At 46.7% G+C, this 27,863-nt stretch overlaps 1 protein-coding gene across 4 annotated transcripts in view; it reads right to left on the bottom strand.

Annotated features, from left to right (window-relative positions):
* FLNA (filamin A) overlaps positions 1-27,863 on the bottom strand; it is a 158,040-nt gene that overhangs the window by 86,595 nt on the left and 43,582 nt on the right. For all 4 annotated transcript variants that reach the window (XM_073600256.1, XM_073600259.1, XM_073600257.1 and 1 more), the window contains exon 2: positions 502-917. In XM_073600256.1, coding sequence (XP_073456357.1) covers positions 502-862 — 361 coding nt within the window. In that variant the 5' untranslated portion in view covers positions 863-917. The remainder of the gene's footprint in view (positions 1-501; positions 918-27,863) is intronic.

The raw sequence follows: 27,863 nt of genomic DNA, 5'->3' as shown, positions 1-27,863 counted from the left end.
CCAACTACTATGTACTATAAAAGGGTCCTCCCAGATTGATACAGATGAGATAGCCCAGGAGGCTCCCCCCGATTTTCAGTAACTACAAAGCTAATTGTATAGGGTACAGTCACTAACTCTGCCTTGATGCAGGAAGCAGACAGCTGTTGTAAGGCGCACGTGTAGCTTTGAATGCTGGCTGTAAGTGCATATGGACCATAGAAATAAATGTAAGCTAATATTATTCAATAAAAACATAACATAAATTAAATGAAATCAAAACAATAAAAAAATAAATAAATAAAACCACCAATAACAAAATTCTCTTCTACAATGTCAATCGCACTGAACAGATTTTTGTCAATAGAATGGAAGGTGAAGCAGTGAGCACTGGAAATCTACAATCATAAAATGATTTCATTGTAAATCAGTAGTAATAAAGTTAATTACGGACTTGTTCCAATAAACTTGCCCTGACAGTGATCGGTGAAGCTGATCGTCCCGTGTATGGCCGAGCCTTACCTATGGAGACCAGCTTGATGTTCTCCCGGTCCAGGAACTCCAGGGCCACCGACACGTTCTCCAGCTGCATCTGTCGGAAGGTAGGTCTCTGGTTGTACTTGCGGTACATCTTCTTCTGGCTCAGCACCTCGAGCAGGGCGATGAGTCTCAGGCCGTCCCCCAGGTCCACCTGCAGGTTGGCGATCCTCTTGTTGACACATTTCAGGTGCTCGTTACACCAGCGGGTGAAGGTGTTCTGCTGGATCTTCTTCCATGGAGCGTCCTCCGCCAGGTCCTTCTCAGTAGCCGGCATCTCTGCTGGATCCGCCCCGGCTGCTGCCGCTGCTCCGCTCTGGGTGAGCCTCGGGTGGGCGCTGCTCATTTTATGGATCCGGATGAGAGGAGGGTCCGGGGGAGAATCGGGAGGATGGGCCGGCCTTAAAGACACAACACACACAGATCGGTTAGAGAGAGAGAGAGAGAGGAGAAGGCATCTACATCACATCTACACACATCTATCGGACGACACCGTCTAGGTCGGCGCCATCCCTCCTGTATTATAGAGCTGTCACCTCCAGAGCAGCCCGGACTTCTCTATCCCACCCCAATCCTGAGATCAGCGCATATACTTTGTTACATTGTATTCTGTGTGTGGAGGAATCATTGGAACATCTCAGAGATCACCTGGAAACATTGTTACTTCAATCAGATCTACAAACACAGCTGTCACCTACCTGTCACCTATCTGTCCCCTACATGTCACCTACCTGTCACCTACATGTCACCTACCTGTCACCTACCTGTCCCCTACATGTCACCTACCTGTCACCTACCTGTCCCCTACATGTCACCTACCTGTCACCTACATGTCACCTACCTGTCCCCTACATGTCACCTACATGTCACCTACCTGTCACCTATCTGTCCCCTACATGTCACCTACCTGTCCCCTACATGTCACCTACCTGTCCCCTACATGTCACCTACCTGTCACCTACCTGTCACCTACCTGTCACCTACCTGTCCCCTACCTGTCACCTACATGTCACCTACCTGTCCCCTACATGTCACCTACATGTCACCTACCTGTCCCCTACATGTCACCTACCTGTCCCCTACATGTCACCTACCTGTCCCCTACATGTCACCTACCTGTCCCCTACATGTCACCTACATGTCACCTACCTGTCCCCTACATGTCACCTATCTGTCCCCTACATGTCACCTACCTGTCCCCTACCTGTCACCTACCTGTCCCCTACATGTCACCTACCTGTCACCTACCTGTCACCTACCTGTCCCCTACATGTCACCTACATGTCACCTACATGTCACCTACCTGTCCCCTACATGTCACCTACCTGTCACCTATCTGTCCCCTACATGTCACCTACATGTCACCTATCTGTCCCCTACATGTCACCTACATGTCACCTACCTGTCACCTTCCTGTCTCCTACATGTCACCTACCTGTCCCCTACATGTCTCCTACATGTCACCTGTCACCTACATGTCCCCTACATGTCACCTACCTGTCACCTATATGTCACCTACCTGTCACCTACCTGTCCCCTACATGTCACCTATCTGTCCCCTACATGTCACCTATCTGTCCCCTACATGTCACCTACATGTCACCTACCTGTCACCTACATGTCTCCTATATGTCACCTACACATCACCCACCTGTCACCTACATGTCACCTACCTATCCCTCATAGAAAGGACGGATCTTGGCCGTTCTACATATGAAGAGGTGGTCTTCATTTAATGGACAAATCTTCATTCAAACAACTGTTAAAGGACTGTCCCTCTTTAAATAACTGACCTCCATGTAAAGGGCCGTCCCTCTTTAAAGGGCTAATCTCCGTTTAAAGGACTGTCCCTCTTTATAGGACGTATCTTCATTTAAAGGACTGTCCCTCTTTAAAGGATTAATCTCCATTTAAAGGACTGTCCCTCTTTAAAGGATTAATCTCCATTTAAAGGACTGTCCCTCTTTAAAGGATTAATCTCCATTTAAAGGACTGTCCCTCTTTAAATAACTGATCTTCATATAAAGGACTGTCCCTCTTTACAGAACTGACCTCCATGTAAAGGGCTGTCCCCCTTTAAAGGATTAATCTTCATTTAAAGGACTGTTCTTCTTTAAAGGGTTAATTCTCATTTAAATGACTGTCTCTCTTTAAAGGACTAATCTCCATTTAAAGGACTGACCCTCTTTAAATAACTGTTCTTTATTTACAGGACTGTTCCTCTTTAAAGGATAGATCTTAATTTAAAGGACCGTTCTACATTTAAAGAGCTGTTCTTTACCTAAAGGACACATCTTCATTCAAACGACTGTTCTTCATTTAAAGGACTGTCCCTCTTTATAGGACTAATCTCCATGTAAAGGACTGTCCCTCTTTATAGGACTAATCTCCATGTAAAGGACTGTCCCTCTTTATAGGACTAATCTCCATGTAAAGGACTGTCTCTCTTTATAGGACTAATCTCCATGTAAAGGACTGTCCCTCTTTATAGGACTAATCTCCATGTAAAGGACTGTCCCTCTTTATAGGACTAATCTCCATGTAAAGGACTGTCCCTCTTTATAGGACTAATCTCCATGTAAAGGACTGTCCCTCTTTATAGGACTAATCTCCATGTAAAGGACTGTCCCTCTTTATAGGACTAATCTCCATGTAAAGGACTGTCCCTCTTTATAGGACTAATCTCCATGTAAAGGACTGTCCCTCTTTATAGGACTAATCTCCATGTAAAGGACTGTCCCTCTTTATAGGACTAATCTCCATGTAAAGGACTGTCCCTCTTTATAGGACTAATCTTCATGTAAAGGACTGTCACATACATGTTTTGTCCATAGCAAGTATTTGTAATGCTTCAATATAGAAGATACAGGGGATTTGGATGCTTTTTACTGAACTTCAATCCTTTTTTGTTTGAAGTTGGGATAGGAATGTCAGCAGGACGGGTGGCAGGTTGTTGCGATTAAAAGCGATTAAAAGCCGATGAACACAATGTATGTATATTGTAAACAACCAGATAATTATTTATCCACAATCTTCTTGTATGTATCTCTTCATCACCTGTCTATCATCTATCCACCTAATAAAGGTAGTCCTGGCAATGAGATGACAGCCGCTAAATCCAGAGGGATCAGACATCCCCGGCCTACCTTGGCTGCCTAATTCTGCGCTCCGCAGGATTTCTCCATCTGTGTGACCGAGTCTCCTCTCTAATAAGGTCCTAGTCCCTCCTTGAAGCTCTAAAACACCCAACAAAGCAAATCCCATTCATTTCAATGGCCCCTGTTCACATCTGAGCGTTCTGTCACCTGCAGCAAAACGCCTGTCGCTCAAAAAAGTACAGGAGCTTCTTTTTTTTGGCAGCTTGGGTCCCATAAACTTCAATGGGAACGCCAGAAAATGTGCGACATGAGCGATTTATCGTTTTTGTGGCTCGTTTTCTGCTCAAACAGCAGCTCTCCACCCCTAATCTCCTCCACCTCTCCTCCCCCTAGTGCTTTCTATTGGCTAAACAAACACCCCTGAAGCTGTAAAAAAAAAAGCTTGTCATACACTTCTAAAAATGCTCAAAAACTCTCAAATAAAAATGCCTGAAAGTCGCTCTGCTCAGGTGTGAATGCAGCCAGACGCTCCCGGCCGTGGTTGCACACTCACCCCCCCTCTACATAGGAAGGGTACAGTGGTTGCAGATGTTTATTTGGATCAGGTTTGGGAAAGGAACTCCTGTGGGCGTTTTGTATCCAATCAGATAGAGCGCAGACTTCCACAAAATTTCTCCCGCAATCCAGTCTGCTTACTAATACTGTCTGCAAGCTGAAGGAAGCCAGCAATGACGTGCTGTGTCAACAAAGCATTACATGACAGGCATAGCACTAGACAATTCATAGCTACCCTTAGAGGAATCTATCTATCTATCTATCTATATATCTATCTATCTATCTATCTTCCCAGCGGGGGAGGGGGAAGTCTTCCATCCACCTTGCTTGTGTGCAGTGGCGGCCAGCGCATTAAGGGCGCACGGGCGCCGCCCCCTCTCTCCAGCCACCCCTCTAGCACCAATAGATAGATTCATGCATTGCATGAATCTATCTATGGCCGCCGCTGCCACCCCCTATTCAGGCACCCGGCCCCCTTTCGGGTGCCTGAATTACAGCGGCGGGGGTTGGTTTTGTAGCACCTGATTAGAGCCATAAGTTCCAATAGGTGTCAAAAAAGGTGACCTGCGAGCGCCATCCTCGGCACTCGCAGGTCACTCAGCTGTGTTAGAAAAGCAAAATGAACATTCGCTTTCCTAACACTAAACCGCCTCGCTGCCAATTTTAGGTGCTCGGATCTGTTACCCGTCACCTGATTGGCTGAAACGACAGGCCCTGTGATTGGACGCCAGGCGTCCAATCATAGCAGAGGACGGGAAGAGAGGACGGGAGAAGACATCGAGGAGCTGTCCCACCGAGACAGGTAAGTGCAGACGGCAGGGGGCACACTGGCAGCATTTAATATGGCACAGTGGCTGCGTTTGATGGGCACAGTGGCAGCAATTGATGGGCACAGTAGCTGCGTTTGATGGGCACGGTGGCTGCGTTTGATGGCACAGTGGCTGTGTTTAATGGGCGCAGTGGTGGCAATTGATGGGCACAGTGGTGGCAATTGATGGGCACAGTGGCTGCGTTTGATGGCACAGTGGCTGTGTTTGATGGCACAGTGGCGGCAATTTATGGGCACGGTGCCTGCGATTGATGGCACAGTGAGGCTGCAATTGATGGGGTTTTTTTCAGAATTTTTCAGTTTGCGCCCCCCCCCCAAAAAAAAATTTGAGCACCAGCCGCCACTGCTTGTGTAGATGGAGAGAAACGAACTGGCTGAACAACAAAAAAATTAGCCGCCTATGCCCAGCTTTTGGCTAGGTTCACGCGAAAGGGCAGTAAAAATGTGGCTCAACCGTGGAGTTTTACCCCCCCCCCCCCCCCCCCCAATCGCAAGTGTAAATGAACCCTGATAGTTTAGAAGTTATTATTTGATGGTGAATAGGGAGGGGATGACAGCTGCATAAAGACGGTAGAAAGTGTCTACTACGTGACGGTTATCTGTAACCGGATCACAGGATGTGACTAAAGACAGAGTAACTGTGCAAATGACACAAAGAAGTGAGGACTGAGTCAGAGGCTGAAGTGGGTTCAGGGAGGAGGCCGAGGACAACTCCCCTTCCTCACAGCTATCTGTAACACTGATCTTCAGGGAATACGGTAATCTGACTCTACCGAGATACAATCTGCTGTTCACATGGGTGCTGGCTACAGAGAGTCTTCTGTCCTGGGATTTGGGGCGGCAGGAAAATCCATTGAAGGGATTAGCCAGCCCCACCTATCAATCACTGGTCCTTGTCCTGAGCCATTCTGCTTAGTAGACAGACTAGGTGCTTGGGGGGTATTTGTCATACACACATAGATTCCTCCAATCTAATCTAAACAGTGTGAATGGAGGAATCTTTCCTGCCGCCCATTGTATTCAGACAGCCACAGTATCCGCTGAATCTGATTGAACACCAATGTAGATGTGACGCCACTTCCTTCCAATTTTTCAGGACAAGATTTTGGGGGTGTATCCCCTCAAGGTCCAAACAGTACTGCTTGGACCTCAGGGGCGGCCCGTTCATTAAGGGCCCCGCCCCCTCTGTCACGCCGTCCCCTATATGACAAATGGATAGATTCGTGCATTGCATGAATCTATCCATGGCCCCTGCTGCCACCTCCCTTTTAAGACATTCGGACCCTTTTTGGTCACCGGGCACCTGAATTCCAGCGGCGGGGGTGTTTTTTTTTAAGCGCCTGATTAGAGCCATAGGCTCTAATAGGCTTCAAAAAAGGTGGACTTGGAGCACAGAGCATTGCGCTCGCAGTCCACCCAGGTTTGTTAGAAAAGCAAATGAATATTTGCTTTTCTAACACTGAACCACTCTCTCCGCCAGTCAGGAGGCGCAGGTCTAATACTGGTCACCTAATTGGCTGAAGGCATAGGCGATCCCATTGGCCAGCTAGCAGAAGCAAAGAAAAAGACACACGGAGGACACAGGAATCATCGCCGGCTGCCTGACCTGCCACCAAGATAGGGTAAGTGCTGGGCAGACAGCGAGTGGGCAGGCGGGGTCACAGTGGCTGCATATGATGGGCACAGAGGCTGTAATTGATGGGGCACAGTGGCTGAATATGATGGGGCACAAAGGCTGCAATTGATAGGGCACAGAGGCTGCATTTCATGGGCACAGAGGCTGCATATGATGGGCACAGTAGCTGCAATTGATGGGCACAAAGGCTGCATATGATGGGCACAGTGGCTGCATTTCATGGGAACAGTGGTTGCATTTCATGGGCACAGTGGCTGCATTTCATGGGCACAGTTTATATATATATATATATATATATATATATATATATATATAGTTCTTATATCTTTTGATTTCAGTTATTGCACCTTCCAGTGCCTCCTGTGTTCGCCGTGGGGAGATTACCCATTTAGGGTGCCTCAAATTGTGCCATCTGGTGCCCCTATAGGCTTCCACTGGTAAGCTATACCTGACTATAAACTCCAAACCTGTCTTATTTACTGTATTTTTGTATATTGGTATTCTTTGTTCTTTCTATTGTTTTCATTATTTGTGATTATGTTACTATGAGACTGTATTTTTCTATAGATGTTTATGGTCGATTCCTCCTGAAGAAGCGACTTTGTCGCGAAACATGTAGAGGATTACGCCTGGACCTACATCTTTACTCCCCATATACCAGTGGGGTTTATCTGTTCTTTTTTGAACCAACTGTAACTGTATGTAATAACTATTTTATGTATTGTTGTACTTAATGTTTTTTTATCTACGTCCTTCCTTCAATAAATGTATACTTTTTATATTTACCTTGTCTATATCCCTGGGTACCGAGATAGTCCACAACATTTTTGTTGTCGTGGGGCCATATTTTGGAGTAGCCCCTGTCACACCCTTTTCCACTATCCTAAATTCAAGGATGATGGTAGCCGCCCCTATTTCTCTTTACTACCCAGATTGAGGCAACATCCTATATCATTTGTGATGAAACGCGTAGGGAGGTGCGACATGCTGACGTCACCGCGTTTGCGGAGGCCCCGGAGAGACGGGCTGCAAGTTTAAGCCAGTAATTACTTGCTATATGTAAGTGTACTACAACCTTTTAATTATAAATGCCACAAATATTTTATGCTTTGGGGGCTTTTAATTTCTCTTTTGGGTCCCTATATGATTGTGCCCAATCGGGGCGGTGGACGTTAATGAAGTACGATTTCACCTGGCTCCATTAAAGGCCCTGGCTGGTTATAGAGCCGGAAGCGTGTGTGATCTCCCGTAATAGGAGATCGTAGGGAGTCGGTAAGCGGCCATTCTTCAAGAGGTAGAAGTCATTTTTTCTGAACATCACTCATTTCTTGGTGCCCTGTGATACATTGTCACTTTGGATGTCACTTCACTGGATGGACTTTATTTGATTTGCACTATTTTTATGTATTATTTGACTGTTTAGCGCAACTTATTTTTGAATAATAGATGTGAACTTAGTCTGAGACCTGGAAGTTACTTGAAGGGTTCCACCATGTTAAATAGGTTGGGAAAGGCTGACAAAGACAAATATTATGTTATATAAACTTGATATAATCCACTCTCAGCTGATCTCTTCAGCAACTCTGCTATTTACAAGAAATGTTTTAACAGATCAAGATGTGTGGCAAGGGAGTGCGTGAAAAGGCTTTTGCCTGCAGGGCAATCTACGTATTCTGATCAGGTTAGCCTGCCACATCAGTACAGTATATGATAAGACACTCTAAAAATATAAATTAGAAATAGGACAGTGACAGGCAATGACTTTCTTTTCTGGCACATTGCAATGATACATAGTTGGCTCGTATTGCAGTAGACTGGATGTTCAATGAAGTTGCACAATGTGACAAACTATGACTTGGAACTATCTCCAGCCTAATTCCTATTACACCACTCACCCCTTCCACACAAAACATACCATAAATGACTAGCCATGGATTTGATAAATGCAGCAAAACAATGTATCCTGATTCACTGGGGCTCTACCGCCCCCTCGATCGAGGAATGGTTCAACAGAATTGACAAGGTCACGGCAATGGAAGAATTAATTCACATTACACGAGACACCCATAAAAAATTTGGGCATTCTGGAAACACTTCACATCGACCACAGAATTCTCCCGAACCCAGCCAATAATGGAACCATCCTACCCAACTTTCTAACTCCCAATAATTACAATACCCCCTTAATGTCGCATAAACTGTTCCCTTGATCCTGTCCCATTAGGGGTCGCCCCTCTCTGAGACACACACAAACCCTTAGGAGTGACACATATTTGGTCAACTGATAGGGAGGAGATGACCAACTACCCTTCTCCACCCATTTTTTTTCCTCTTTCTTCCTCTCTTTTCTTTTCCATCCCCTACACTTCCCTACTCCCCTACCTAAGCCATTCTCAAGAGACCACCATGCATATACCACTTAAGCCATGGGTGCTCAACCTGTGGCTCTCCAGCTGTTCTGGAACTACAAGTCCCATGAGGCACTGCAAGGCTGAGAGTTACAACTATGACTCCCAAAGGACAGAGGCATGATAGGACTTGTAGTTTCGCAACAGCTGGACGGCCACGGGTTGGGCACCCATGACTTAAGCCCATCTCATCACATTCAACATGATCCCGATCTACTACGAATCTCCCCCCCAGCGATGGATATAGCCTACACCACAACCGACTCCTCTATTCTCACTTACCTCTTGGGAACCAATGACCATGACCACTATATCCATAAACAATTAGACCTCTAAACGACTTTTCTTTTGAGTTACTTGTTGCTCATAGCGGTTATCCACATGGACCCGTAGAATGATTCGGAGGGCCACGGGTTGGGCACCCATGACTTAAGCCCATCTCATCACATTCAACATGATCCCGATCTACTATGAATCTCCCCCCAGTGATGGATATAACCTACACCACAACCGACTCCTCTATGTTCACTATACCACTTAAGCCATGGGTGCTCATCCTGTGGCTCTCCAGCTGTTCTAGAACTACAAGTCCCAAGAGACATTGCAAGGCTGACAGTTACAACCATGACTCCCAAAGGACAGAGGCATGATAGGACTTGTAGTTTCACAACAGCTGGAGGGCCACGGGTTGGGCACCCATGACTTAAGCCCATCTCATCACATTCAACATGATCCCGATCTACTATGAATCTCACCCCAGCGATGGATATAACCTACACCACAACCGACTCCTCTACGCTCACTTACCTCTTGGAAACCAATGACCATGACCACTATATCCATAAACAATTAGACCTCTAAACGACTTTTCTTTTGAGTTACTTATTGTTCATAGCGGTTATCCACATGGACCCGTAGAATGATTCGGAACTGGACCAATGTTCTCAAGTTTTATGCATTGTTAAATGAATCTCACATAACGTGAATCTGTATTACCAATTATTAACCATATAACTGCTGTTCAAAATCTCTGGTTTTCTCTTAAATAAAAATCATTAATAAAACAAAACAAAAAAAGTTGGACAATGGAGCTGGCAGAACCATCCCTTAGGAAGCGTTATTCAGCCAATAGTGTGATGAGATTCACTTCTTGTCAAGACTCTCCCTGTTTCTGTCTATATGTCTCTGTGGATAACACTTCCGTAATATATGGTGACGGGGCTTGGTGTGGGTGAGGAGGTCGAATGTGAGAAACAAGGTATGTTCCAGTATTTCCTTTTTTCTTCCTTCTCTTTTCTTTCTCTTCTTTAGGAACATTGGGTATGTCTTAGGAACTAAGAGCCTTGGTTGTTATGCTAACTTAGCATTGCCATTGTTTGACATGCAGTCCCGGGTGCCCTGTCACTGAGGGGGGACCACCTACCTTGCAGGTGTCGCTGTTCCCCCCCTCAGGTATTTACCATTTGCCACGGGCAGGCCTGACACCGGCGGTGTGTTGGGGGGGTTAGTTGGAGGTAATTCATTCCCCCCCCCGGAGTGTATGCCTGCTGGACCCTCCTGTGGTTGATCTAGTACTTCAGAACTTTTATTGGCTTTAGCTGACCTATTGCTGGTAACTGGGCTTTTTTGTGTCTGAGTTTTCTTTCTCTTTCATGACCCAATCTGGGTGATCACCATTGGGATCGGTCTTGTCTCCTAATGGGGGTGGCCCAGAAGCCACATGGTGGAATAACCATTGTTCTTTTTCCTTTTGGTTTACTTTTCTGTATTTTTATTTTTTCTGCTCATCATTTGTTCTTTGTATTATGTACATGTCTCCTATTCGGTTTTGTGGCTTTATTCATTTGTCATGATTACTGTGACATGGTATTTTTCTTAAATAAAGATTATACAAAAATAAAGTTGCACAATTGTCAAATGTCATTTTTTTTTGTACTGGTAAAGCAAGCCATAGATCGGGGGTAGGCAACCTCGGCCCTCCAGCTGTGGTGAAACTACAAATCCCATCATGCCTCCTCCTCTAGGAGTCATGCCTGTGATGGTCAGGGTCTTGCAATGTCTCATGGGACTTGTAATCTCACCACAACTGGAGGGCCGAGGTTACCTATCCCTGTCATAGATGATGCAATTTTCTTTCCCGCCATCGGAATACGATGATCGCTGCTGGTGGCTATAACCACCAGCAGTTATCGCATGAAAAAAACCAACATGCTGATTGTTTTAAAGCCAATCTATCGATCAACTTCAGGACAGTCAGCCTGCCCATAGATGATTGGAAATGTAAACAGTTCCTACTGGACCATCTGAATTTCGGGCCGTCTATGGCTGGCCTATGAGAGAAGATAAAGGAAAGGGTCTATATCAGGCCAGGTATTACTCCTTAGTGCTTTTTTGACACTGGCAGCTGGAGGGAGGTAAAAACAAGTAGTTGAGCCACAGTTTACCGTGCCCACCCCCCCCGACCACCCAATGGAATGCTAACATTACAGCCTGATGGGACTGTACACATGCCGCAGTCGTGATGCTTGCCAATTTTAACTCGGGTTGCAGAGTATGACAGACGGCAGTGCCTGCCAAATTTGCCTGTGGGGATTAATAGGGCCGCATCACAATTGCAAGTCAAACGCCTCTGAATTTTCATGTCACTGCAGTTAAAAATGAACGCCGATTTGACCCCATTACCCAGAAATGGAACTTCCACGGATCGGATTCCTGCCCCCCATCAGTGCCACATTTGGCACCTTTCTGGGGGGGGAGGGGGGAGCAGAAACTAGTCAAATCCAGGTATCTGCTCCCGCTTCCGGGGAAAGATTGCCACAATCTGTGCGGCAAACTACGCAATGTCCAGCCCCTCCTCCTTGCGCCCCCCCTCCTTCCCTGCTGCCTTCTGGGAGACACACAGGTCCCAGAAGACAGCAGGGACCATTCAGATCGTGCAGCGCGATTCGCACATGCGCAGTAGGAAACAAGGCTTCACTTCCTGTTTCCCTTAGTAAGGATGCTGGCGCCTCCACCCGAAGCCATGGGACGGGTCGGCTTCGGGGGAGGACATCGCGGGCGCCCTGGACAGGTAAGTGTTCTAATATTAAAAGTCAGCAGCTGCAGTATTTGTAGTTGCTGACTTTTCATTTTTTTTTCCCAGGCGGAACTCCTCTTTAAGACAAAAAATGTCATAATTCTACTAAATGTAAAGCCAGTTTAAGGGAGAGTTATATCTACTGTCAGGTTTTTTTTTGGCCATCTGTGTCCCATTGCAGAGATTTCACTTTACTTCCTGTCCCATAGCCAAACAGGAAGTGAGAGGAAATCCTTTCAAAGTGAAGGAATCCCCTGTTGTCACCAGAACTAGTGTCCCCCCTTTGGAAGATTTCCCCTCTATTCCTGTCCTGGCGACAACCCAAGATTTGGGATTTGGGGGGCGCAGACAGCAATAAAAACCTAACATGGGTTCTAATCCCTCTCATCTCTGTCCAAAGCCAGTAGTTATTTACACTTCAAGGCCGGGGGTTGACACTTCGCGTAGCGAGGACGCACGTTCCAGCTTGCATTTTTTGTGCGTTTCTGTGCGTTTGCACATAGGGCAGTCCATTATCTTGAATCCCACCAAAGAAGCTTCCAAACGTTTTCCGCGAGGAGAGTCACACGTTTGTTGTGCTTTTTTCTTTTTTTTTTTTTTTGAGCAACAAAACACGTGCGATTTTTGTGTATTTCTAAAATGTGCAAAAATGTGCATTTCAGCACACGTTCCAGAAACACAAGGGTTGGAATGTAGCCAAATGGCTCATTTACACTTGCTTCAGGCTTCAACACACATTAACTGCTAGTTTACACTTGATTCAAAACAAGGCTTCGGACAGGCTTTGTTAAAGCTCTCTGAACGCCAGTCAAAGCTCCTGTCACTAAATAAAATGGTTAGCTTACAGTCCTTTTTTTCATCTTGCTTTTGCTTTGCTTTGGCTTTGCATCAAAAATTATACCCCATGTAGCTTTAGTGGTGCTTAAAAGTGTCTTCAAAGCCTCCATAGAAGTCTATGGTAAAGCTCGCTTGAAGCACCACTGAAGCCCCACCGAAGCCCTATCGAAGCTCCTCCAAAGCCCCACTGAAGCCTAATAAAAGCCCCACGAAGCTTCACTAAAGCCCCACCAAAGCCTCATCGAAGCCCTATCGAAGCTCCACCAAAGCCTCATTGAAGCTCCATCGAAGCTCCTCCAAAGCCCCACCGAAGCCTCATAGAAGCCCCACGAAGCCTCACCAAAGCCTCATTGAAGCCCCATCGAAGCTCCACCAAAGCCTCATCGAAGCTCCTCCAAAGCCCCACCAAAGCCTCATAAAAGCCCCACGAAGCCTTACTAAAGCCCCACCAAAGCCTCATCGAAGCCCTATCAAAGCTCCACCAAAGCGTCATCGAAGCTCCATCGAACCTCCTCCAAAGCCCCACCGAAGCCTCATAAAAGCCCTACGAAGCCTTACTAAAGCCCCAACAAAGCCTCATCGAAGCCCTATCAAAGCTCCACCAAAGCCTCATCGAAGCTCCATCGAACCTCCTCCAAAGCCCCACCAAAGCCTCATAGAAGCCCCATGAAGCCTCACCAAAGCCTCACTGAAGCCCCATCGAAGCTCCACCAAAGCCTCATCGAAGCTTCATCAAAGCACCAAGCAAAAAGCAAGGTGTAAAGAGGACTGTAAGCTAACCATTTTATTTAGTGACAGGGGCTTTGACTGGCATTCAGAGAGCTTTAACAAAGCCTGTCCGAAGCCTTGTTTTGAAGCAAGTGTAAACTAGCCCTAAGTGTGAATTTAAACAATATTTTCACATTCAATAGTCAATGGAAGGGTTTGGCCCCTCGCAGAATATACTAGGTAGGACCACAATACACAGTCTGACATTGGTTGCCTGAGGGTGTCTTCCCATCCCTGACCCGGCGTCTGAACACGGTAGTAGACGGCTTTGTCCTGAAGAAGCCCCTGTACTCACACGGATGGCGATGAGTCATGTGACTGGGAATGCTGTGTACAGTCGGCTGACCGCAAGGCTTGCTAATGTCTTACAGGAGGTCGGAATTTGTTTCAGCTGAATTTTTTCTTAAAATGGAAGTAGTGGAAGGATTTCGTTACACATGCCTGTGCTTTGTTCTTCAGCTCGGAGTGTAGTGTGTCAGCTTGGTACATGCTATTCCTCTTCCTGCGCCAACACTCAAATTAAGCATATCAACTAAAAATATCTAGCAGATGCTTCAGGCAAGGAAAGGAATTTGGACGAAAAAAAAACGAGAACCAAATACTTTGCATTTATGATTCTAAAGGAGTCCAAAGTCTGCTATGATATCATGTAGTACTGGTGACCACCGCCGAGGAGATGTTTGGAACATGATGTATATAGAGAGTCATTAGAAGGATACATGTCACATAGGATACATGTCACCTTATATAGACATAATGCTGACTACATTCTTCATTCCCATAGGAGACTGTTAGGAACAGAGAGCAGAGGATGATTAATACCTCCTTCGCACTTCTTGACATATTCATAAATATTTCCTAGGAGTAACCCTTTAAATTTCTTGCTCCACTTTTTTTCCTTAAATCAGTGGTCTCCAAACTGCGCTTCAGGGGCTGAATGAGGCCCTTTTCTTGTCTTTATCCACCCCTTGGGGCAATTATTGACACCAACAATGGGGCTCAATTCCTGCTTCTGACACCAACAATGGGGCTCAATTCCTGCTACTGACACCAACAATGGGGCTCAATTCCTGCTACTGACACCAACAATGGGGCTCAATTCCTGCTACTGACACCAACAATGGGGCTCAATTCCTGCTACTGACACCAACAATGGAGCACTTTTTCTCCCACTGACACCAATAATGGAGCACCGTCTCTCCAAATGACACTAATAATGGGGCACCATTTCTCCCACTGACACCAATAATGAGCACCATTTCTCCCACTGACACCAATAATGGAGCACCATTTCTCCCACTGACACCAATAATGAGCACCATTTCTCCCTCTGATACCAATAATGGGGCACCATTTCTCCCACTGACACCAATAATGGGGAACCACTTCTCCAAATGACACCAATAACGGGGCACCATTTCTCGCACTGACACCAATAATGGGCACCATTTCTCCCACTAACACCAATAATGAGCACCATTTCTCCCACTGACACTAATAATTGGGCACCATTTCTCCCACTGACACCAATAATGGGGAACCACTTCTCCAAATGACACCAATAACGGGGCACCATTTCTCGCACTGACACCAATAATAGGGCACCATTTATCCAAATGACACCAATGATAGGGCACCATTTATCCAAATGACACCAATGATAGGACACCATTTCTCCAAATGACACCAATAATGGGGCACCACTTCTAAAGACCCTGCATGTCTCCCCTGTTCTCCACTGAATGTAATGCAATGCACATTGCACTGCATTACATTTTTTCCCGGCCTTCATGGCCAGGGAAACTGTCAACGCGGACCTGTAAGTGATGTCACACGTCACTTCTGGGTCAACGACAAGAAGGGGAGGAGAGCGGACATAAGTCCGCTGGCCTCTACCTGGCGGCACCCGCTACGCTGGACCTAGGACCGCAGATGAGCAAGCGGAGCCCAGGATACATAGCGCAAAGGGGTGCGTGCAGCTTTCGGGTGACCTGGCGCCTGGGGTGGAGCCCCGCAGTAATAATTAATGGCATTGGAAGACCGACACATGTTTCTAAAACACGCAGGAAAACGCATATTTTCTGTGGCTTTGTTTCGCGTTCCAAAAACGCCCAGGTGTGAATGCAGCCTAAAACTTCCCCACAATGTCTAAAACAAATAAAATAAATACAAAAATGTATAATTACATATTTTTAATGTATATAAATATAAAATATTACTGGTACACAGTCCTTGTAATGGTACCGCATAGTTTCACATTTTGGGTCTCATTTATATTTCTGTAACTCCAGTTCCTATCACACTCTGCTATACCGTCCATCACTCTGATAACTCTGTGTACCTGAATGATGTCGTCTCATTGGTGGCCATCGCTGTTTTTGTAGCAGGCTAATTCCCCTATTGTGATCTTTGAAAAGTGCTCCATAGATTGCCGGTCCTGGAAATAAATCGCCGGATACAATGTGCTCTAGGTGATCTGGGGTCACTGCATTGAAGCCCCGTGTGTGTGTGTGTCCTCCCACCTTCTCCAGACCTCTGCTCTGATCTCATTGCTCCACTCACTGGCAGAAACAACTCACTTCTACAACAATATAGTCAATAAATGAGGCTCTGTTCACAAAAAACGCATTTTACTTGTTGCCGCACTGCCATTGATTCCCAAGGTAGTGTTAAAGTCCTGTTTTTGGTTTTGTCCAACGGATAAGCTTATCATAACTTTTACCTGTAGGTGCCATTAATATCTCCTAAACCGTTCAGGAGATATTAACATCTCTGGCCGATGATGTCACTGTGCATGCGCAGTGCGCACCTCATTCTCCATGATTTCAGAGAGCTTAACTCCTTGCCACTCAGGCCAATTCTGACATTTCTCTCCTACATGTAAAAAATCATCATTTTTTTGCTAGAAAATTACATAAAACCCCCGAACATTATATATGTTTTTTTAGCAAAGACCCTAAAGAATACAATGGCAGTCGTTTTATCTCGCACGGTATTTGTGCAGCAATTTTTCGAACATGTTTTTTTTTGGAGAAAAAAAAAAAAAACAAAGCAGTAAAGTAAGCCCAATTTTTTTGCATAATGTGAAAGATGAAGTTACGCCGAGTAAATAGATACCTAACATGTCACGCTTCAAAATTGCACACACTTGTGGAATGGCGCCAAAACTTCGTTACTTAAAAATCCCCATAGGCCAATTTTTTTTACTGGTTACATGTTTTGAGTTACAGAGGAGGCTAGGGCTAGAATTATTGCTCTCGCTCCAACGTTCGCGGCGATACCTCACAGGTGTGGCTTGAACACTGTTTTCATATGTGGGCGGGACATACGTATGCGTTCGCTTCTGCGTGCGAACAGGGGCGCTTTACATTATATTTTTATTTTTTTTATTGTTAATTTTACTTTTTTTTTTTATTTAAAAAAAAAATAAATTAATAAAAAATTTGATCACTTTTATTCCTATTATAAGGAATGTACACATTTTTTTATTTAATTTTTTTTTAGTTTGACACATTTAAAAAAAAAAAAAAAATTTGATCACTTTTATTCCTATTATAAGGAATGTAAACATTTTTTTATTTAATTTTTTTTTTAGTTTGACACATTTAAAAAAAAAAAAAAAAAAAATGTGATCACTTTTATTTCTATTACAAGGAATGTAAACATCCCTTGTAATAGGAATATGGCACGATCGGTTATCTTCACAGTGAGATGTGGAGTCAATAAGACCCCACATCTCACCACTAGGCTGGGAAGCCTGAAATAATAAAAAAAAATGATCTCGGCTTCCCAGCCATGGCGGTGCCATTTGTTTGAATGCAGAGGCCGGGTGTGACGTCATAACATCGCGCCCAGCCTCCAAACGATCATAGAGACTCATAGAAATCTCTATGGTAAAGATCCGGGGCCGGTGGATCCTGTGTCTGACTCACAAAGCAGTGAGTTGGTAGAAGCACCGGAGGGCGGCAGGAGGGGGGGGTTTGTCCCCTCTCGCCGCCAGTAAGAACGATCAAGTGGTGGAACAGCCGCTATGATCATTCTTATGGTGTAGAGAATCGCTGGCTGAAAAAGCCGATATCTGAATGATGCCTGTAGCTGCACCCATCATTAGGATACCACCGCTCAAAGTCAAGGACGTCATAGGACGTACGGCGGGCGGGAAGTGGTTAATGCCGGCCGTGATGGTGACCCCAAAGGAAGTGACATCATAGTGGCCCGGCCATTGCTCTTTAGTCTAGGGAAAAGTAAGGCTGGGTTCACACTTGAGCGATGTCAGACATGGCATGTGATTCGCACCGCACTGCTATGTAGATCACATGCGATGTCTGTGCGATGCAAATTCAGCCATACAGTTTGTATGGCTGAAATCGCATCGCATTCGGATCCTTTTTTTTCTGGTCCGCACTGGAATTGGGTCTCATGGGCATAACTCCCAACTGTCCCTGATTTCGAGGGACTGTCCCTGATTTGGACCAATGTCCCTCTGTCCCCCATTCCTCCTCATTTTGGTCTGATCTATATAGTTGTATATAAAATGCACTTTTTATCTTTCAAAAAGTGTTTCCCAGTGCTAAACCTTTCACCAATTTCTAAATTGCTGCATTTGTACATTTTAAAAGCCAATATAAAGGAATAGTAGTGGTTAAAAAAAGCACTTGTGGGTTTAACCAATCTTGTTTTTTTTTTTTTTTTGTACACTTCTCCTTTAACGGGGCGTGGCAAGGGGTGTGTCCTATGCCTGCATACTTTGGCTCATAGGTGTCCCTCATTCCCATCTCAGAAAGTTGGGCTGAAAGTGGTTGGAGGGAAGCTTCAGAATGGCAAAGATGTTTTTATTACAAATCGTGTGAGCAGACTGCGGTTACTCTTTAAGTTTCCCAGAGTTAGGCCTCTTTCTCACGGGGCGGATCAGTGATGATCCGCCCCGTGAACACCCGCTTGCTCAGCGGGGATCGCTCCGCCGATCCCCGCTGAGCAGGAAGATGACAGGTCCATCGCTGCACGCTGTGCAGCTACGGACCTGTCAGAGCGCCGCTCTCCCCTATGGGGGGATCGGATGATGACGGACCGTAGTGTCCGTCGTCACCCGATCCGATCCGAAAACGGATGGAAAAGTAGGTTTTTCCTCCGTTACACTTTTCGGATCGGAGCGGGGTCGGATGTCAGCGGACATGTCACCGCTGACATCCGACGCTCCATAGGGATGAATGTATGTCCGTTTTTCATCCGAAAACGGATGGATGAAAAACGGACATACGGATCCCTCGTGTGAAAGAGGCCTAAGACTTTAACAATGTTTGTCTTTCCTCCTCATTACACGGACTGAATCATCATCATTCATGATATAACAATTAAAAGAGATGTCTATACAGACAAATGTGTTATATTATATGAAACATGTTCTGTATTGTAGGTTGTATTATTAAGGAGGAGATGTCAAGGAGACCCGCTTTGATTTTCGCACTGATGATATACAAGAGAGATTATCTGCATCACTGAATTATAGACAGCAGTGGAACAAAGGACCTAATTCATGGACCTGCAATAGCATGTATGGCACACATGCATACAATGCGCTCTGTGATTGGAGGAGGGGAGATTATGACGTGCAACCGCCCCTCCTCCAATCACAGATCGCCTCGCGTTCATTGAAAGGAATGCAGGATGTTTACTGAATTGAGGAGCTGGAGTGGGATCTGTGAACTGAGTGCTCCAATCAGAACTGTCACTCTCGGCGCTAGTCGTTTGGCACTGACTGACAACTGAGTTGTGCTTAATGCTGCAATCTAGATACATACATGCCCAGAGGCCGCATATTTGGGTATGGCTGGCGCCAAGGGGTTAATAATGCCCTTCAAACTGTAGATGCTGTAATTTTCTGTAAAGTGCAATATGGAGACCTGGAGGTGTTCTGTACACTGTTGGTCTACAGGCAGAGGTCCCCAACCTTTTTGGCCCGTTTTATGGCAGCCAACTTTTCCAGGGACTGGGGGGTGGGGGGGTGTTTGGTGGATGGTTCAGCACAGTCCCCCCTTTTTATCAGTGTCCTCAGCCCCCCTTTACATCACAGTGTCCCTTTACATTGATGTAATGGGGACAGGCTCTGTATAGGGGGCACTGTAATGTAATGGGGACAGGCTCTGTATAGGGGGCACTGTAATGTAATGAGGACTGCTCTGTATAGGGGGCACTGTAATGTAATGGGGACTGCTCTGTATAGGGGGCACTGTAATGTAATGGGGACAGGCTCTGTATAGGGGGCACTGTAATGTAATGGGGACAGGCTCTGTATAGGGGGCACTGTAATGTAATGAGGACTGCTCTGTATAGGGGGCACTGTAATGTAATGGGGACTGCTCTGTATAGGGGGCACTGTAATGTAATGGGGAGTGCTCTGTATAGGGGGCACTGTAATGTAATGGGGACTGCTCTGTATAGGGGGCACTGTAATGTAATGGGGACAGGCTCTCTAAAGGGGGCACTGTAATGTAATGGGGACAGGCTCTGTAAAGGGGGCACTGTAATGTAATGGGGACTGCTCTGTATAGGGGGCACTGTAATGTAATGGGGACTGCTCTGTATAGGGGGCACTGTAATGTAATGGGGACAGGCTCTGTAAAGGGGGCACTGTAATGTAATGGGGACAGGCTCTGTAAAGGGGGCACTGTAATGTAATGGGGACTGCTCTGTATAGGGGGCACTGTAATGTAATGGGGACTGCTCTGTATAGGGGGCACTGTAATGTAATGGGGACTGCTCTGTATAGGGGGCACTGTAATGTAATGGGGACAGGCTCTGTAAAGGGGGCACTGTAATGTAATGGGGACTGCTCTGTATAGGGGGCACTGTAATGTAATGGGGACTGCTCTGTATAGGGGGCACTGTAATGTAATGGGGACTGCTCTGTAAAGGGGGCACTGTAATGTAATGGGGACAGGCTCTGTATAGGGGGCACTGTAATGTAATGGGGACTGCTCTGTATAGGGGGCACTGTAATGTAATGGGGACTGCTCTGTAAAGGGGGCACTGTAATGTAATGGGGACTGCTCTGTAAAGGGGGCACTGTAATGTAATGGGGACTGCTCTGTAAAGGGGGCACTGTAATGTAATGAGGACTGCTCTGTAAAGGGGGCACTGTAATGTAATGGGGACTGCTCTGTAAAGGGGGCACTGTAATGTAATGGGGACTGCTCTGTAAAGGGGGCACTGTAATGTAATGGGGACTGCTCTGTAAAGGGGGCACTGTAATGTAATGAGGACTGCTCTGTAAAGGGGGCACTGTAATGTAATGGGGACTGCTCTGTAAAGGGGGCACTGTAATGTAATGGGGACTGCTCTGTAAAGGGGGCACTGTAATGTAATGGGGACTGTTCTGTAAAGGAGGCACTGTAATGTAATGGGGAGTGCTCTGTAAAGGGGGCACTGTAATGTAATGAGGACTGCTCTGTAAAGGGGGCACTGTAATGTAATGGGGAGTGCTCTGTAAAGGGGGCACTGTAATATAATGGGGACTGCTCTGTAAAGGGGGCACTGTGATGTAATGGGGACTGTTCTGTAAAGGGGGCACTGTAATGTAATGAGGACTGCTCTGTAAAGGGGGCACTGTAATGTAATGGGGACTGCTCTGTAAAGGGGGCAGTGTAATATAATGGGGACAGGCTCTGTATAGGGGGCACTGTAATGTAATGGGGACTGCTCTGTAAAGGGGGCACTGTAATGTAATGGGGACTGTTCTGTAAAGGGGGCACTGTAATGTAATGGGGACTGCTCTGTAAAGGGGGCACTGTAATGTAATGGGGACAGGCTCTGTAAAGGGGGCACTGTAATGTAATGGGGACAGGCTCTGTAAAGGGGGCACTGTAATGTAATGGGGACTGCTCTGTATAGGGGGCACTGTAATGTAATGGGGACTGCTCTGTATAGGGGGCACTGTAATGTAATGGGGACAGGCTCTGTAAAGGGGGCACTGTAATGTAATGGGGACTGCTCTGTATAGGGGGCACTGTAATGTAATGGGGACAGGCTCTGTAAAGGGGGCACTGTAATGTAATGGGGACAGGCTCTGTAAAGGGGGCACTGTAATGTAATGGGGACTGCTCTGTATAGGGGGCACTGTAATGTAATGGGGACTGCTCTGTATAGGGGGCACTGTAATGTAATGGGGACAGGCTCTGTAAAGGGGGCACTGTAATGTAATGGGGACTGCTCTGTATAGGGGGCACTGTAATGTAATGGGGACTGCTCTGTATAGGGGGCACTGTAATGTAATGGGGACTGCTCTGTAAAGGGGGCACTGTAATGTAATGGGGACAGGCTCTGTATAGGGGGCACTGTAATGTAATGGGGACTGCTCTGTAAAGGGGGCACTGTAATGTAATGGGGACTGCTCTGTAAAGGGGGCACTGTAATGTAATGGGGACTGCTCTGTAAAGGGGGCACTGTAATGTAATGAGGACTGCTCTGTAAAGGGGGCACTGTAATGTAATGGGGACTGCTCTGTAAAGGGGGCACTGTAATGTAATGGGGACTGCTCTGTAAAGGGGGCACTGTAATGTAATGGGGACTGCTCTGTAAAGGGGGCACTGTAATGTAATGAGGACTGCTCTGTAAAGGGGGCACTGTAATGTAATGGGGACTGCTCTGTAAAGGGGGCACTGTAATGTAATGGGGACTGTTCTGTAAAGGAGGCACTGTAATGTAATGGGGAGTGCTCTGTAAAGGGGGCACTGTAATGTAATGAGGACTGCTCTGTAAAGGGGGCACTGTAATGTAATGGGGAGTGCTCTGTAAAGGGGGCACTGTAATATAATGGGGACTGCTCTGTAAAGGGGGCACTGTGATGTAATGGGGACTGTTCTGTAAAGGGGGCACTGTAATGTAATGAGGACTGCTCTGTAAAGGGGGCACTGTAATGTAATGGGGACTGCTCTGTAAAGGGGGCAGTGTAATATAATGGGGACAGGCTCTGTATAGGGGGCACTGTAATGTAATGGGGACTGCTCTGTAAAGGGGGCACTGTAATGTAATGGGGACTGTTCTGTAAAGGGGGCACTGTAATGTAATGGGGACTGCTCTGTAAAGGGGGCACTGTAATGTAATGGGGACTGCTCTGTAATGTAATGGGGACTGCTCTGTAAAGGGGGCACTGTAATGTAATGGGGACTGCTCTGTATAGGGGGCACTGTAATGTAATGGGGACTGCTCTGTAAAGGGGGCACTGTAATGTAATGGGGACTGTTCTGTAAAGGGGGCACTGTAATGTAATGGGGACTGCTCTGTAAAGGGGGCACTGTAATGTAATGGGGACTGCTCTGTAAAGGGGGCAGTGTAATATAATGGGGACAGGCTCTGTATAGGGGGCACTGTAATGTAATGGGGACTGCTCTGTAAAGGGGGCACTGTAATGTAATGGGGAGTGCTCTGTAAAGGGGGCACTGTAATATAATGGGGACAGGCTCTGTATAGGGGGCACTGTAATGTAATGAGGACTGCTCTGTAAAGGGGGCACTGTAATGTAATGGGGACTGCTCTGTAAAGGGGGCACTGTAATGTAATGGGGAGTGCTCTGTAAAGGGGGCACTGTAATATAATGGGGACAGGCTCTGTATAGGGGGCACTGTAATGTAATGGGGACTGCTCTGTAAAGGGGGCACTGTAATGTAATGGGGACTGCTCTGTAAAGGGGGCACTGTAATGTAATGGGGACTGCTCTGTATAGGGGGCACTGTAATGTAATGAGGACTGCTCTGTAAAGGGGGCACTGTAATGTAATGGGGACTGCTCTGTATAGGGGGCACTGTAATGTAATGGGGACAGGCTCTGTAAAGGGGGCACTGTAATGTAATGGGGACTGCTCTGTATAGGGGGCACTGTAATGTAATGGGAACTGCTCTATATAGGGGGCACTGTAATGTAATGGGGACTGCTCTGTATAGGGGGCACTGTAATGTAATGGGGACTGCTCTGTATAGGGGGCACTGTAATGTAATGGGTACTGCTCTGTAAAGGGGGCACTGTAATGTAATGGGGACTGCTCTGTATAGGGGGCACTGTAATGTAATGGGGACTGCTCTGTATAGGGGGCACTGTAATGTAATGGGAACTGCTCTATATAGGGGGCACTGTAATGTAATGGGGACTGCTCTGTATAGGGGGCACTGTAATGTAATGGGAACTGCTCTATATAGGGGGCACTGTAATGTAATGGGGACTGCTCTGTATAGGGGGCACTGTAATGTAATGGGGACTGCTCTGTATAGGGGGCACTGTAATGTAATGGGGACTGCTCTGTATAGGGGGCACTGTAATGTAATGGGGACTGCTCTGTATAGGGGGCACTGTAATGTAATGGGAACTGCTCTATATAGGGGGCACTGTAATGTAATGGGGACTGCTCTGTATAGGGGGCACTGTAATGTAATGGGGACTGCTCTGTATAGGGGGCACTGTAATGTAATGGGGACTGCTCTGTATAGGGGGCACTGTAATGTAATGGGGACTGCTCTGTAAAGGGGGCACTGTAATGTAATGAGGACTGCTCTGTATAGGGGGCACTGTAATGTAATGTAATGGGGACTGCTCTGTATAGGGGGCACTGTAATGTAATGTAATGGGGACTGCTCTGTAAAGGGGGCACTGTGATATAAAAGGGACTGCACCTAATGATTACAGTGCAGTCCCCTATATATTTACAGATCACACTCAGAAATGTAATTTCTCGCTTGTTGGATTGGCTGGCTGATTTTCTTAGAAGTCTGCACTAGTAGCAGTGGCGGCCCGTAATGCAGGGTGCAGGGGCGCTGCCCCCCCTAATCCATGCGCCTGGCCCCTTAATCTACACGCAGGGCGCCGGACACATGGATTACAATGTGATTAGAGCATGAGGCTCTAATAGGCTTCAAAGAAGGGTGGGCTATTGTCACACTGATTCTCCTCCCTGCCAGTCAAGAAGCCGGTCTTGAGACCCGTTTCCTGACTTGCCGAAAGGAGAAGCGATCCTATTGGCCTAGGGACAGGGATATGCAATTAGCGGACCTCCAGCTGTTGCAGAACTACAAGTCCCATGAGGCATAGCAAGACTCTTGACAGCCACAAGCATAGACACCCAGAGGCAGAGGCATGATGGGACTTGTAGTTTTGCAACAGCTGGGAGGTCCGCTAATTGCAGATCCCTGTTCTAGGAGGAGGAGGGAGGAGATGCAGGAGAAGCTGTCGCCCGGAGGGGAGCGCCGCCCATGCCATTGATGGGGTAAGTGCAGGGCCAACCCGTCGACAGACCGGGGGGGGGGGGGTTGTGATTGGCCAGGAATAAGAATAAATTGCAATGCATGCATACACCTCATTCACTGTAGTAATGTATATCAGCATAGAGCAAAGATGTGAAGCCGGCCTTACAAGCAAAGCTTATATATAACATTATCAGTCTCTATCTATCTACAGATCTCTTCTTCATGTGCGGTTTTCCCCTATGGTTATACATTTATCCAGTTAGAATCACCCATGATGGTTACAGGGCTACTGTAGATAACATTGCAGATTCAGGGTCCTTGTGGCCCTTCTTTTAAGAGAACCATAATGCATCAGTTCCAATAAAAAAATGCCCATAATAATCTTTTAAATGATAGTTTTACGTGGCTTTCTTGCAGCACATCTATCTACCACACATGCTGGAGGTGCTGTCTCCACATTCGTGTTTATACCAGCCACAAAAGAAAAAAAAAACGTAACATACGGTAAAAAATATTTTATTTTAATGCCAATGAGTTGGCATTTAAGAAAAGTAATAGCAGCGGCATTACCAAGAATTGTAACCACTGGCAGGCTGCAGTAGGTAGATCTGCTTCTGCTATGGGTCTTGTGGTTATGAAGATGTCTGCATGTTCTGCATTGGGAAATATCTTGTGGCTGCTTGTTCATATAGCGCTGGCACACCCTCCTCTGTAGTTTTCACTCCTTCCGTTACACCCCTCAGTTTCTTCACAGTCCCACACCCGTGTACCATATGCTTCCCCCTGTCCTCTTAGCCGTAACGTCTCTATTCTCCAGCGACCAACAATTCTACATTCAATAGGGTTCTTCAGGTCGCCCCAGCCGTTCTCTGGTCCTTCTTAGACCCCCCCCCCCCCCCCATCTACATGTTGGTGCAGTTAAAGTTTATGTAACCCCTAATAATGATCTTCCTTTATCTGTTGCTGTTAAAGCTGAACCCCGGGGGGGAAAACAAAAATGCTCTTGCAGTGGGGCTTCCCCCATAACGCATGGGATTAAATGTTTGTTTTAGCCTAGGGAACTGTTAAGAATAACTTTTACTTGCCTAATCCCTTGCTCCTGCAGGCTCTCTGTATGCTATCAGGTTGGTTCACACCTACAAGTGCATTTCCGTGCATCGTATGTAGGGCAGCCCATTCATGTCATTGGCTGCACTATGTGCGAGAAACGTGGAAAAGAAGTCCCTGACTCTTTTCCAAAAATGCACCACAAGGAACTGCATGATCCTGCGTTTGCAGATGCATGAGGGTGACATTAACAATTAAAGTGATTGTTAACCTCAGACAGAGCAGTGGATAAGGGGATACCACCAGTCCTCCGGTACGGAGCCCGGGTCAGTAATGCCGCGTACACGCGGTCGGACTTTTCGACCGGACTGGTCTGACGGACGCCGACGGACCAAATCTGGCGGACAATCCGATTGTGTGTGGGCTTCACCGGACCTTCAGCTGACTTTTCCAGTCGCAAATCTGACGGACTTTAGATTTGGAACATGCTTCAAATCTTTACGTCGTAACCCCGCCGGACCCAGATATCCGCTGTATGCTAGTCCGACAGACAAAAACCCACGCTAGGGCAGCTATTGGCTACTGGTTATCAACTTCATTATTTTAGTCCGGTGTACGTCATCACGTACGAATCTGTCGGACTTTGGTGTGATCGTGTGTAGGCAAGTCCGTTCGTTAGAAAGTCCGCCACAAGTCCGTTGAAAGTCTGTCGGACGGGCTGTCGGACTTTTGTAGCCAAAAAGTCCAACCGTGTGTACGCGGCATTAGGGGGCCCAGGCAGCAGGGGGAATCAGATGTGGGCAGGGCGGGTGATCAGCATGGCAGGGGGCAATTACTGAAACTGATTTCCTGTATGGTTCTCTCTGCAGCAGCTGAAACCTGGTTTCTTCTCCTCTCCCTCCCGTTGGCTTTCAGCTGCTGCAGAGAGAACCATACAGGGGATTTGCTCCAGTTATTACCCCCCCCCCCTACCCGCGTCACACACCGATCACCCTCCTAGGGCACTATACGTTTCTCCCTGCTGCCCAGGCCCCCCTGTGTGCCCCCCCCTCTCACCTACAATGCTTCCGGCTTCCCTCCTCTCCTTCCTGCCGGAAGCTGCAAGCACACAATAGGATCCCTGAAGATGGAGAGCGGGCGAAGGGTCTGGTAAATATGTCAAATGTGCCAGCCCCTTCCTTTTCTAAATGAACACAATGAGTAATCGGTACTGATCACTCGCTGTAGTCATTCATAACTGAAACATTGTCTGTATGGGGCCCGTGGTTTCTAACAGCTGCCCTGACCTCATACATGAAGTATGAACAAAGCATATCACCTGAGGCCAGTCACTTCACTGAGTATATGGAAGGGTTAACAACCACTTTTAAGTCACCGCTGTGAATCTGCTAAATGGCAGCTCATTTCTTTGCATGTCAGGAAAAAGCGTGTTGTGAACTTAGCATTTAACTGGATTCCACAGCCTCTTCCCGAAAGCTGGTCATATACTTGTAGCTCTCTCTTATATAGGTGCTAGAGAGTTTCCCTGCTTAATAGCGGGGCTTTTCGGTAAATGTAGATGCTCTCTGCTTACCAGGGAGCAGTGATCCATTGATAGGATCTGCTCAGTGTGCTCAGATGTTGCTCATGTTGTCTGCCTGTTTCAAACTGGTCCAGTAGGAAGGGGCATATTGGACGGTGGGAGGAAACCTGACAAATGGGAGCATAGGTGTAGTTACAGCCCTGGCCATTGGCAGAGGACGTTGGCTCAAGGCATGTTGGGTGACTGTATATATGCCTGGAGCACATGTGTTCAGGCTCTTCGGCTGGAAAACAGGGTCCCGGAGGGAGGGAGCTGCTAGCACTCCTCTGTAGAGTCTGCCATG

This window comes from Aquarana catesbeiana, linkage group LG09 (genome assembly GCF_042186555.1).
Source record: "Aquarana catesbeiana isolate 2022-GZ linkage group LG09, ASM4218655v1, whole genome shotgun sequence".
Classification (NCBI taxonomy): Eukaryota; Metazoa; Chordata; class Amphibia; order Anura; family Ranidae; genus Aquarana; species Aquarana catesbeiana.
Note: the sequence above shows the minus strand (reverse complement) of the source record. Positions and strands in the feature narration are given on the sequence as shown.